Source organism: Bos indicus x Bos taurus, chromosome 13 (genome assembly GCF_003369695.1).
Source record: "Bos indicus x Bos taurus breed Angus x Brahman F1 hybrid chromosome 13, Bos_hybrid_MaternalHap_v2.0, whole genome shotgun sequence".
NCBI classification, from domain to species: Eukaryota; Metazoa; Chordata; class Mammalia; order Artiodactyla; family Bovidae; genus Bos; species Bos indicus x Bos taurus.
In genome coordinates, this window is record NC_040088.1 from 9,752,149 (window position 1) to 9,765,505 (window position 13,357).

A 13,357-nucleotide genomic window follows, 5' to 3' on the forward strand; every position below is an offset into this window, starting at 1 on the left:
CCACCCCCAAACCAAGGTGACACAAATCACAGTCTGGGGTTTATCAACCCAAGCCCAGTGGAGAGGCATTACCAGGCGTTCAGGGGGCTCATCCTGTGTTAGCATTTCCCCCCACCCTGCTCCTTCCCTCTCTCTGTCAGATGCAAGCTAAGGAACCAGAGGACAAGATACATCAGCCTGTCAGCAAAGTAATCGCGCGGAACCGACTTAAAATGGTGAGATGCCACATTTGGGTGCCCACTAAAGAGAGCCTGAGCCCCCACACTGTGCTGCTCAGGGCTGTCACGGGTGACCCGGAAGGAGTCAACCGGCCTCACCATGAGCTGAGCTGAGCCAAACTCCAGGTGGGGGTTGGGAGGCTATCCCAAGAAAGCTGAAGCTTCCTTTTTTTTTTTTTCCTGTCTCTTCATCCCTGGCAGGTATTAAAACACTTGTCACTCTTGAAGCTGCTCAAAAGCTCAAACCCTCGGATCCAAGAACTGTATAACCTGGCCAGAAGGTGTTGGAATTCACTGCTCAGGGTTCCAAAGATCCTGGGGATCTCCTCTGGGTGAGCTTGGCCCACCCATGGCCCCCATCATGGGCCCAATAGCTGTCTTTACTAGGAACAGGCGCTGTGCTAAAGAGTTTAGAAACCCGCATTTTGACAAGGCTCTGGGAGAAAGGGAGCCATTTAGTAGCCCTATTTTAGTGATGGAGAGTTGGGGCTCAAGATATGCTGTAACTTGTTCCATTAACTGAACTGCTAAGTGGCGGAGCTAGGATTTGAAGCTGTTCCCAGCTGAAATCAGAGCTGTTGTCATAAGCATGGTCATAATCATCCAGTCATGGGACTAACTACCATCTGGGGCTCTGAGCAAGCGGGCCCCCTTCCCGCCCCTCCCAATTCATCACCACCCACAGATTCACCCACAGACTAGTCATCCTGCTGAGGCCAAGCTCTCTCCCACTTGACAGCGATGCTAAGAAAGCTGACATTTTTAAGGCACCTGCTAAGGGCTCCCCTGATAGCTCAGTTGGTAAAGAATCTGCCTGCAAGCAGGAGACCTGGGTTCAATCCCTGGGTTGGGAAGATCCCCTGGAGAAGGGAAAGGCTACTCACTCCAGTATTCTGGCCTGGAGAATTCCATGGACTGAATAGACCATGGGGTCACAAAGAGTCGGACATGACTGAGTGACTTTCACTTTCACTCTTCAAGGGCCAGGTACCCTGCCGAGCATTTTCCCACCTAATCTTCCCCATAAAAACCCTATTAGGTAGACAGAATTATCTCAGTTTTCAGATGAGGGAACTAAGGCTCTGACAGGACACCTTTCTTGCCCCAAATGACACAGACGGTAAGAGGCAGAAGCAAGCCTGAACCGCAGTGTCTCCCCAAAGCCTGTGTTCTCCAAGCCGCCTTCGGCCTTGCAGGACTGTGCTGAGGGTCCTGGGCCTGACACCTGGTGGCCCCCGGCCAGCGGGAGCCGTGACTATCTTCAGTGTTGTCTAACCCTGAGCGTGAGGCCTCTCCCTCCCCACACGTGCTCAGCTAGGACAGGGTGGCCACGTTGCAGGGGACTTCAGTCTGTGACAGATACCCTTTTGGAAAATCTAACACCTCTGGCAAACTCCACCCCTCTGGTTCCCTCCCTCTAAGTTGACCTCCTCGATACAGGAGATCAGGAAACACTGAGCCCAAAGGGTCAGGACCATCTAGTCCCAGAGTTTTCCAACCCTTTTTAAAGCAGCCAGCCCTAACTGGCCCCAAGCCCCAACTGTGTTGTTGAGAGGAAGCCATGCTGCCCCTTCAGAAGTGAGGTGGGATCGGGGCGGAGGGGGGTCATTGGAGCTACTTTCTAAGATGTCTTGGAACAAGAAAACAATTAAAAAGAAAAAAAAAAAAAAACTGGACCAGTCCACTCTGTCAACTGAAATCCAGAGAGACAGAGCCCTAACCTAGTGGCCGATGCAGGTAATACACGTTTCTAGTGTCCTAACTACTAGCCATTGCCATAGCTTTTCTAGCCTCTCACATCCCTTTTGCCAGTGCTTGTCACCGCATCCCCTGCCCCCAGGCGCAAGGTCTCTGAGTGGTGGAGAAGCTTCTTTCCGGGCTCTCTGTGGCTTTCCTGACTGGCCCCCTGGGCCAGTGGCAGCGCAGCTGTCTCGGGACTAGTGGAGGATCAGAGCCTCGGTCCTATGCTGCTGACCACTGTTCGTCTCCCTGCCAGGCACGATAACGTCTGGGATGAAGTGGAACAAAATAACAAAGAGCTCCAGGAGGAGGCTGGGTGTTCCTACCAGAAACTGGACTCCGAGAAATTAAAGCCCACAGGGGAGCCTGAGGAGTGTGAGGAGTCGAGGCCCAGGGCACAGGAGGCTATGCCACAGAAAGAGGAGCAGATGGAGCCTGAGGCCCCGACGACATCGAGGGGTCACGGTCTGACCACCAGTCCCAGAGCCCAAGCACAGGAGCCACCCACTGGGGACCCCCGAGTTGTCTTCCGGAAGACCCACCAGGACAGAACTCCCATGAAGGATGTGAAGCAGCCGGAAAGAGCGAACCAGCGGGTCTGGTTTGAAGGGCTGCCCACACGAGTCCACCTCCCAGGGCCCCGGGTGATGTGCAGATCCTCCGCCTTGCGCTGGGTCAAGCGCTGCTGCACCCGCTTCTGCTCGGCGTCCCTGGAGACGCCGATGGTCCATCTGTACAAGGTGTGACACCACCGCCACCAGGCCAGGGTGAGACGCGGGCCCCGAGCTGGGCCCAGAGCCAGGGGGCGTAGGGTCCAGAGTCTTGGGGGCTATGGCTGGCGGTGCTGGGAGGCCCGACCTTCCGCCCAGAGAGGGAAGCCCAGAGAGGCAGAAGCCATTGACCAAGGCCATGCAGCAGGTCAGTGGACCTCTCAGGACCCAAGTAGGGGCTCTGGGGAATGAGGACACTGGGAAACGTGGTCCTGAGGCAGGGCATCCATTGCCTAGAGGCCTAGGAGGGACCAAACTGCTGCGGTTCAGAATCTCATTGGGAAATGAGTCCTGGGATTTCCAAATGTCGGGGGAAGAGGGGAGAGGTCAAGTAGGGCTCTGCTGAATCCCATCCCCTCTTCGATCTACACTCTATTTTATTTACTCATGCCTTGAGTAAGACTTGGACTTCCCTGGTGGCTCGACAGTAAAGAATCCCCTGCCAGTGCAGGAGACCTGGATTCGATCCCTGGGTCGGAAGGATCCCCTGGAGGAGGAAATGGCAACCCACTCCAGTATTCTTGCCTGGGAAACACACATAGACAGAGGAGCCTGGTGGGCTATGGTCCATGAGGTCGTAAAGAGTCAGACACCACGTAGGGACTAAACTACCACCAGCACCACCACCAGCCACAAAGAGGATTTACTCTGAACAAAAAGTTCCTTAACAAAAGAAATACTTCAGCCCCTTTGCTGAGTTTCCAAGAAAGGAAGAGGGTGAGGGGCCTGGGGGTCCAGCTGAAACGAGGCTACCCCATCAGCAAAGCCGGCATCTCCAATGGGCCGGGCGGCACAGCGCCCCGGGTCCCCGAGCCCTCTCCCTGACCTGCAGCGCCCCCTGGGGGTGGTCTTAACTGCCGACTGATGCTGAGGTCTCCGTTCGCAGGTGTGACCTTGGATGGGAGCCCGAGGTGTGCAGAGAGCGCGAGCGGGAGATGGCATGATCATGGACCGGGAGGGAAGGGCGGGAGAATTCCTAAGTCTACAAATAAAATCTCCCATATGCCACTGGCTCTGCCTGTCTTCCTGGGGCTGGACAGGATGGAGGAAAGAGTCTCTCCGACAAGGTAAGGACTGGGGGTGGGGGCGTGAATCACTACTTCAGGGTCATTTCAGTCTGTCCCCAGGTCCCTGACGTCAGTGTAGAACCCGGAACAAAGAAGCCAGTGGGCTGTTCCCCTCCCCCACTCTGCAAGCTGGCCTCCTGAGAGGGGCACTTCATGAAGTCACAGAAGGGGAACGTTTGTTGTGTGCTTCCTGGCTGCCGGGTGCCTCACAATGGCCCTGTGAGGCTAGGAGAGGAGGAAACCACTGCGGCTCCGAGATGGGATGGTCCTGGGAAGTGGCACGGTAAGAGCTCTAAACCAGGTCTCCTGGCTGTTCCTCATTCCACCTCCCGAAGGGGAAAAGGTGCAATACCACCTCCAGCCCATCAAACACGTGCACGGCGCCTGATGTCAGTCGATGTCAGCTGGAAATGTGAACCGTGACCCAGGAGGCCGGGAATTGGTTTTTTGTCTCACTGCTCACATGTGACAGACACAGAACGTCCATCCTCCAACCCCACATCCGGTCGGGTCACCCCCGCTGTTGGTAGGAGCCACAGGGCCGTTAGGGAGAGGAAAACCAAGGGGGCCCAGGCTTTCTCTGAACGAAGACTGTCATCCTCTATCTTCCCCTGGATGCAAGCAGGCGCCCTCTGGGAAGCAGCAGGGCCACGGAGGGGCACAGAGCCTCCAACCCCACCCCCAGGGAGTCAGGGCAGTGATGGAGACCCTCAGATTGGGAGGGAGGAGGAAGGACAGGAGAGGCTCCCGCTGAATCCACAGGTTCACATCCCTCCTCCCCACTGGGGCCCAGCACTGTGACTGAGTATCCCTGGGGTGGGCATCAGCGGAAACCAGGCTGCCACAGATAGCCTGGCATGGGACCACTCTGTACCTCACTGTTCCCCACCTGTGGTCACAGGTGCAGAGTTCCCGTCCCGGGCATCCCGCCCCTATCCCTCCACACAACTTCCATTCCTGCAACCCCCACCTCAAGCTATATGCCTGCTCCAGCCTGACTCCTGGGTACTCCCCATTTTGACTCCCTTGCCCAGCATCATCAATCCCATCAACCTCCTACTCAACCTTTCCTCCCAAGTGCCTTCATTCTGTCAAACTTCAAGTAACCTTCTGTCCAGTGAGCTATCAGCGAGCAATCAATGCAACTCGCTCCCAAATCATACAGCCAACCCCAGGGGCAAGGGGGGATGCACTAATCTTCATTTGAACCCTCCTCCGGGGAGCCCCAAATAGGGGATGAAAAGCCCTGAGCCTAGGGGAGATTGGCAACTTCTCCTTTGCCCAACTGGGAACCAGAGCTGGGCCTGAGCAGCCCATGGGGAGGCCATCGAGTGAGCAGACAGGAGCCTATGTGCCTAGGCTGGTTCGGACCCAGCGTGGCCAGTGTGCTACAGGGGGAGGCAGGATGCAGGGCTCGTGCATGTGAATAACTCCTAGCAGTTCACTCCTTGGAGCCTTATCCCTTCTACCTGCTGGTATTTAGGCTCAGGCAATCCGCCTCCCATGATCCCAGAACCAGGGTCTCTCCACTACCACTCTCCCTTTGTTTAACGACCTCAACCTGAGACTCCTCTTCAGGGTTCAGTTAGATCCTGATTTGGGCAGGATGCTGCAGATGATCTCCAAGATAAAGAAACTGACTATAGGAGAAATGGACAACCAACAGTTAACTAGGGGAAAATGTTAAGTGTTTGAATTTTTAACAAGTCACATGATCTCTCAGAGCCTATTTCATCTGTTTATAAAAAGAGGGATACTAAGAGCCATTCCAGAGGGCTCTGAGCAAATCAGGCTTGATGTAGCTGAAATTAGCTTGCGGGATGTTGAACGTTTGGCCTTTTTTTCCATGCCTCCTTCCATAATAAAGCCCCAAGGCCAGTACTGGCCCTGTTTCTCACTTATGGGCAGTTGGCTAACTGCCCACCTTTAGGGAACCAGCTGCTTGTTTAAAAAGCCAACCTTATGTTCAAGTTCACAACCTTTTGCTAAAATAGCATCTGGATCCTGGAGGCTGCCCCTCTCCCAGTGTGGGCCATGAACTATTTAAACATAATTGGAATATGAAATACAGACGAGGTTGCTGAGGCAGACAGGCCTGGCTTCCTATCAGCTGTTTGATGCTGAGGAAAGCTGTTTATTCCTAAACCTCAGTTTCATTGTCTGCATAATGGGGAAAACAATGGTGCCGACGTCACTGGATTAAGTTAGAAACGTGTCACTTTATAGCACGTGGCACATAGGAGCTCAATACTTTGTTGCTGTACTTACGTTATGGGCACAGGCCTGTCCCCCGTCTATAGCCAAGGCTCCAAATAAAGGGGTCTCCTCTGTAAAATGGGGATGGGGTCGTGGTGTCTTAATCCTAACTGCTTAGATTCATGAATCATTTCTTACATATCAGACACAGTGCTTTACATATGACATCTCACTGAACCCTCACAAAAAGCCAGGGAAGTTCAACCCAGGGAAGGTTAAGTAGCTTGTCCAAGGTCTCACAGCTAGCAATGGGACTCCAGGACTTAACCGGGCATTCCATGGCCGCTCTCTAGAGCCTTCTAACATCGGGCCCCCTAGAATTCTCCCTGGCTTGGCCAGGTAGGCAGGATGAGGATTAAAGCTCTCAGCTCTCTATACCCCCTTGTCTCAGTACTGTTTCATCACCCTTTGCTACTTTCCTACAGAAAACCTCAAACAAGACAGCAGCTTTTTTAAAAAACTACATATGTGCTTTTAATTTGGCTGAGCCAGGGCTGTTACAGCATGTGGGATCTAGTTCCTCCACCGAGGACCAAACCTGTGCCCCCTGCCTTTGCAGCATGGAGTCTTAGCCACTGAACCACCAGGGAAGTCCTCCAAGGCAGCAGCGTTTAATTCCCCCTCCACAAGGCCGCTCTCTTTCGGGCCCAAAATTGGCCCCTAAGGCTCTGTGGTCCCTGGGCTAAGTGCTAACTGCCCTCTGGGAATGCCAGGAGGAAGCTACCCTGATCTGGGGAGTCACTGAAGAGAGTGTTAAGACTCACCTTCCAGGGGAAGTTAACCTGCTTTAATTGTCCCTCCCATAAGACTCAAGGGGACCTGGAGCTTCCCACCACCCCCACCCCCGGTGCCATTCTGGCCCCCGTTTGGCTCTGATTTGGACAGGCCCGCCTAGAATAGGGGTTAGAGGCATTCTCTGAGTTAGACATCCCTTTCTCCCTTACCATCCTCCCTTCAGGTCATAAATTAGTCTGAGTACCAGCTATGTCCTAGTTCCCACTTCTCTCTCCAAATAGCTGGAGTTGAGTAGTGAACGGGAAGAATAGGGTGTCTAGCCATCACACTCCTACAAAGTCAAGAGCTACACCAACTCAGTGCGGGGGTGGAGGTAACTTTCTGATCTCGGTATTCTTCTTTATCCTTTGGAAATAAAATCATTGCAGACATCCTCATGTTCACTTGAAAATCTGTGGCCATGTTTAATGTACTGCCTATTAGTTTTTCTTGGAAAACAAGTAATATTTACAATGCTTTTTACATCCTTAGTATTTACAACAATACAGTAGGATGAGAAAGTATGATTACAAAGTACAGATGGTTTAACCAATAAGAATGTAACCATTCTTGACTATTAATGTCTTCAAAATGAGTTTACTAATTTCATTACTGAAACCCAAATCCTGGTCTGCCAGCTCCTAACGTAACCTTGGGCAAGTTCCTTACAGTTTCCTCACCTGTAAGACACAGATGGTTTTCCTACTTCTTTTTTTCGGTTGCACCAAGCAGCATATGGGACCCTAGTTCCCCAACCAGGGATCAAACCCGTGCCCTCTGCACTGAGACTGTGGAGTCTTAACCACTGGACCACCAGGGAAAGTCCCAATACTTCCTGCTTGTGAAGACTGTTGGGAAGATTAAGTGAGCAAGGAGACGTACAGCACTTAGTCTACTGTTGGACATCTCTTGTGCTCAGTGGATGCTATTTCTTCCTCTCTGGAATTTGCCTCTAGACACTGCTTTGTCACTTTAGAATTCACCAACATCTCAGTAAAGTAGCAGCTTAGTCATTATATTATTAAAAAAAAAAAAAAAAAACACGGTGGCTCCCCTGACTTTTGGCAGTTTCCAAAAAAGATCCAACTGACACTCTGGGGGCAGAGGCCTGTCATCAGAGAAGACATGCAGCAGGGTGTCACGAGCCCTTGTGGGAAAGTCCCAAAGAGGTGCGCCACCACAGCTGGAGCAACCACCACAGCTGGCCACGTGACGGGAGGGCTCTGAGGCTTTCCTCAAAATAAAGGGAGTCACCTGCCTGTGGTGTCTCTGGTGTCTGGAGGAAACCCACTGACACAGGGGAAGCCATCTCAGCCCGGTCTCACCTCCTGGACTCTGCAGCCAGGATTAGCGGCCCATTAACAACCCGCTCCCTCCCTGCTTGGCCAGGGTGCCCTGTTTCTGAGGCGCCTCACCCGAGCCTTTTCCCAGCTTCTGCCCGGGCACGTTCACTCTTCAGCTTTCATCCTGTCAGCCTCCACTACCTATCCCGCGAGGCTGGGAGCCAGGAGGCTGGAAAGGCTTCCGGGGGAGACGGCACAAGTTCCCATCTGCGTAGCCCTAACTCTGAAAGAGGAACTCCGTCAACTCGCTCAGGGAGGCTGCGGAGGGCCCGAGGGGAACAGCAGTGGTTTCTATGAGGAAGTGGGTCTAGACCGGTGTGTTTCACTGGGCACAGTCAGAAATTACTGGCAAGTGGGAAAGGCATCCTGAGTCATGGTAGTTTGCCTAAGGCAAAGCGGAGAAGGCTGCAGGTCGGGGTGGGACACAGGAGTTCCCTGCACTCCATGTTTTAACTAACTGGAGGAACACCTGGGCTCAAAAAGGGGAAAAAAAAAAAAGGTGGCCTAATAATTCTTTATAGCCCCTGGCTCTAATGAATGTCTGACTGTGCTGACCCCTCCCAGTCCCAAGCATGGCATTATAAAATAAAGCGCAGGCAGAACCGTGGAAAATACTGTATTTATGTACACAGGAAGGGCAACTGCAAGCCCCCCCACAGAGGACACTCCACCTCAAAGAAAAACCTTGGTAGCAAATTCCTATCTCCTTCGGTACAATCAAGTACACCTCAAGCTGGAAGGCTGGGCTCCTTGGGTCTGGGGCGCTCACAGTTCCCTCCCACTGTGGGATTCCAAATAAGGCAGGAAAAGGGAACTACCACCAGAACGGAGGTCCTGTGGGAGCTGGAGTGCCTGGTCATTCCTAGAGAACAGGTCGTGACTCCAGGTCAAACACGAGATGGGCAGCAATGCTGGGATTCTTCTCTGGGTCCTCTGGCCCGCTATGTGGAAAGCTGGCAGCAGGGTGGGGACCCAGTAGAGAGAACCGGAAGACAGTCACGGGGTTCAGCGGGGGTGTGTGCGCATGCGTGCAGCAGAACACAGGTTGTGCGTTTTTTGGGTTTTCTTTTTTTTGCTTGATGCCTCCACCTGCCATTCTCTGCCTGACAGCAGCCTGCTACTTACTGGGCACCTAGATCTCTTTCTGTGGCTTTGGATCCAGACACCAAGGGTTGTTCCAACTGAACAGCCGCAGTCAGGGCAACGTGGAAACGGTATGTAACTGCTGTCCCAGGAGGTAAGACAGATGGCTAGAAGAGTGGTTCACTCCGATCAGGTATCTTTGATTTTTTTTTTTTTTTTTTCCTTTTTAAAATAACAGGCTGGTGACAGGTATGGTGGCTCAAGAGTGACATGGTTCCGATTCTGCTATGACCCTGAAAGAGGTGCCCACGCCGACCTCCCAGACACCAAGGCTTCCACGGACAGAGGTGGTTCTTGCAGCTCTGATCCTGCCCCGCTACCCACCTTCTTGACGGGGACCTCACTCTCTCCCCGACACCAACCAAGACTTCACATTTCCCGGGTTCCTCTCAGGCCTGGGCTGGACCTCATCTGGCGGTCCGAGCAGCCCAAGGGGTTGGAGGGGTGGTCAAGTGCCCAGCAGGGTATCCAAAGGACCCAACACTACACACTGGACTTCGGGGCTGAGTTGAGGGGGATCTCCTTGAGCTCCGACCGCATGCATAGGTACTCCCCGATGACAGCCATGAGTGCAATGCACACGGCCTGGACCAGCCACCAGGTCAGCGCCGAGGGGAAACGGGAGCTGTAGAGCCAGCAGCCCAGGAGGTGAAAGAAATGGACAGTGACCGTGAAATCCAGACACTGCTTCCCTCGCCGGATGAAGTACAGCAAGCCCAGGGCACTGTGGGGAGAGGACGGCAGTGAGCTGTCACTGGGTTGTCCTGGCCTTCGATTAGCATATCTGGGGGAGTGTGGGGACACAGGATGACAGCACAGGGGTCAGAAGCAAGCGAGAGAAGTGGGAGGCAGGGGTTACATGTCAGATGCCCAGAGGAGCCCGGCGGGTAGTGCTGAGAGTAAGTCAGGCAGGTAAGGAGGAAAATGTATGAGCATGACGATCAGGGCAGCTGCCACTCAAGGGGCTCCAAGAGACTGGGGAGGACTGTGGCACCACGAAGCAGACATGTTCCATTTAAAGTGGGGCCTAAAGCGAGACAAACCACCAGGCTAGAAGGCTGGCCTGGAATCGGATGATCATCCCATTTTCTTAAGAGACGCCTGAAATCTAGATTTTTAATATAAAATATCCTGATTTTCAATTAAGTGGGAAAAAAAAATCTTAAACCCCCTGCATGGGTTGACAACTGGGTAAGTCAAACAGAACCTATCTGGGAGCCAAATCCAGGTTACAGTCATCCCACCAATGTTCAACCTCCAGTGAAAGGTCAAGAATAGCAACGTGCAAGGCACTGTTCAAAGTACCTCCTGTGAATGAACTCGTGAAACCCTTACCATTATGAGGTGGGTAATATTATTAGCCTCATTTTACTGGTGAAGAAACTGGGGCTTAGACAGATTAACTTGTCCACAGTCACTAGACTAGTGGTAGAGCTGAGAGTCAAAGCCAAGTGAGTCAGCCTCTAGAGCCTAAGCTCTTAATCACTTCACTTAAACTGCCTCTCAGTCCAAGTCCTCAGCGTACAAGTGAGGACCTGACGCCCAGAGAGAAGGGAAGAACTTGGCTGATGGCACATGGGCCAAGAATAGAATCCAGTTCTCCTGACTCCCAGTCCAATCCTTCCCTCACCTCATTCCACATCAGGGAAGTGATCTGAGAGGGAAGCAGTCCCCGGGCAGCATGCTCAGAGTGACATAAGAGCTTTCCAGCCAAGTCAAAACAGTGGTGGAAGAAATCCTAAGACGGAGCCAGTCCCAGAACTGGTCTCCGCCACCCACATTAGTCCACCTCTACCCAGGAACAAGTGCCAGCCTGTGTCAGGTCCAAATCAGAAAGTTAGTTCCAGCGCTAAGACCCCAAAAGCTGGACAGGAAAACTGGTGATACTCACCAGGTGAGGGCGTTGAGGACGAAGGACATCGTGGAGAGCCGGCCTGGAGGGGTGGAAAAGCCCAGGATCTGAGGGGGAAATCACAAATGGAAATACGTTGGAGGAGAAAATTGGCAGAGCCCCTAGGCTCCAGGACCCCCCTCCAAGGAACAAACATCCTGCTGGGACCACAAGAAGCCAATACGCCCCTTCATCTGTATGGCGGCCTATTTCTTAGCCTATTTCTAAGCTGCTTTTACAGACATCCAACACTGTATCTCACCCGACCCCTCAGAGTAGCCAGGAAAGGATCACTATCCTCATTTTACACAGAAGGAATAAAAACCCAAAGAAGTTAAGTAACTTGCCCAAAGTGATACAGTAAGTAAGCAGCATAAAAATTGGAACGGTATTCAGCAAACTATGGCCCCAGGGGCCAGGCACTTGTTTTTGTAAATAAAGTTTTATTGAAACACAGTCACACCTATTCACTTAGTATTGTCCATGGCTGCTTTTGTGCTATGATGGCAGAATTGAGTAGCTGTGACCTAAAATCTTGCCCTTTACAAAAAGGTCTGTCAACTACTGGTCTAGAATTCAGGTGGTGTGCATGAGATAGCTCTTCAACAAACCCTCAGATTTCCACATGTCCTTCTCAGGAGGACAGAGCCTCCTAAGAGGATACTACTAGGCACCTGGTAGGTATGCAGCTTCCATCACTATTGTTACAGTACTATCAATACTGAACACCTACACTCTTTCAGCATGCAACACTAACATTCATTACTCCATAGTATCCTCACAATAACCTCATAATATTATTTTTAGTGTTGTCGTTACCTTTTTTGGATAATAACTTGCTTACTATTATCTCTTTTGGGATAGTAACTTGCCCAATGGCTACACAGAAGATAAGCAGGAGAAAAGATTCCATCCCAAATCTCCTGGCTCCAAGAACTGTTCTTATTATTACATACCACATCTGCCTCTGTGAAGCTAACACTTCTCTGCCCTCCGTTACACTTTTACAAAGCACTTTCTTATTCCCAGGCCCCTCTGGGTCTCATAACATTTGCTGACGATTATTTTATTCCGGAAGAGGAAACAGGCTCAGAAAGATGAAGCAACTTGCCCAAAGTCCCACAGCTGGTATGTTTCAGCCTGGGCTGGACACTAAGCATTCTGAATCCAAAGCCAGGCTCTGTGTACTGCAGTCCACGGCCTCCGTGCTAGCGGTCTCAAGATTTTGCAGACAGGAAAAATGATGGTTCAGAGAGAGGACAACACTTGCCCCAGGTTACACAGCTAGTACGTGTAACTTAAACAGAGGCCTGACTCCAAAGTCTAGGCAGTTCCCACTATACCTCCAAGAACGCTCTTTTACCCATTCCCCCCGCCGCAATTTGGCACCCGACATCCTTGGGCTTAGAGAAGTGAAGTCACTTCCTCAGTGTCAGGTGGTCCAGCCAGGTCTGGAGCCTGGTAGTGTCAGACCACCAGGTGAGGCCGAAACGCCGCCCGCGCCAGCCCGGGATCCTACCTCGGCGTCGAACACCTGGTCCAGCGAGGGGCTGCTGTGCACCAGCCCGTCCACCAGCGCCAGCCACAGGCCCAGCGAGCCGTAATAGACGGTCTGCATCAGGACGATCTGAGACAGGATCAGCAACGGGTCCCACACGTAGCTGCGGAACTGGCCCGCCATGCCGGCCCCTGGGGCCCGGCCGCCGCCCGGGCCCGGGTCAGCGCCGCCGCCGCGCCATGGGCCCGGGGCCGCCCCTGCACCTGCGAGGACACACGCCTGCCCTCAGACAGCCCGCCGTCACCATGACAACGTCGCCCCGCCCGGGAGGAGGGACTGGGATGGAGGCGGCGAGCCCATTCCTGGAGAGGGAGGGAGGACGAGGCGGACAGACCCATTCCCAGCGTGAGGGGAAACCCTGCCCGTTCCAGCTTGCTCGGGCCCCGCTCGTCCTCGAGCTCCTGTGGGGTTCACTCACCGGTTACGGTCTCGAGGATCCGAAGCGTCCGAGCGCGGCCCAGCCGCACCGACTAGCTACCGAAACGGTGCTGACAGTCAGGACCATGGAGGAGAGGCCCTACTGGCCTAGAGAGGCAAAGGTCCACCGGCTGCAGCGGGTGTAGCGGCTGCGTAGGAAGGAAGCGTTTCCGGGGTGGA

The 13,357-nt window shown here is 53.0% G+C and overlaps 2 protein-coding genes across 9 annotated transcripts in view; one reads left to right on the plus strand and one right to left on the minus strand.

Annotated features, from left to right (window-relative positions):
- SYS1 (SYS1, golgi trafficking protein) overlaps positions 1-13,357 on the minus strand; it is a 32,038-nt gene extending 18,681 nt beyond the window's left edge. For 3 of the 8 annotated variants that reach the window (XR_003513976.1, XM_027558455.1, XM_027558454.1), the window contains exons 1-3: positions 13,179-13,353; positions 12,722-12,963; positions 11,203-11,270 (exon numbers count right to left, since the gene is read on the minus strand). Coding sequence is in view for 4 of the 8 variants with exons in the window: in XM_027558455.1 (XP_027414256.1) it covers positions 11,203-11,270; positions 12,722-12,883 (230 nt within the window). In the remaining 4 variants the exon portion in view is untranslated. Of the gene's footprint in view, positions 1-8,767; positions 10,036-11,202; positions 11,271-12,721; positions 12,964-13,178 lie in introns of those variants that run through there. The other 5 variants (XR_003513974.1, XR_003513975.1, XM_027558457.1 and 2 more) reach the window with 3 other exon arrangements.
- TP53TG5 (TP53 target 5) lies at positions 141-2,704 on the plus strand. Its single transcript, XM_027558196.1, has 3 exons — positions 141-215; positions 420-550; positions 2,215-2,704. Exons 1-3 carry the CDS (start codon positions 141-143, stop codon positions 2,702-2,704), a joined length of 696 nt encoding a protein of 231 aa, XP_027413997.1.

Bases quoted from the DNA above. Each gene is read 5' to 3' on its own strand.
- TP53TG5 (XM_027558196.1), top strand. From the start codon at position 141: ATGCAAGCTAAGGAACCAGAGGACAAGATACATCAGCCTGTCAGCAAA. The intron at 216-419 runs GTGAGATGCCAC...CATCCCTGGCAG, and splicing joins CGCGGAACCGACTTAAAATG to GTATTAAAACACTTGTCACT. The intron at 551-2,214 runs GTGAGCTTGGCC...TCTCCCTGCCAG, and splicing joins ATCCTGGGGATCTCCTCTGG to GCACGATAACGTCTGGGATG.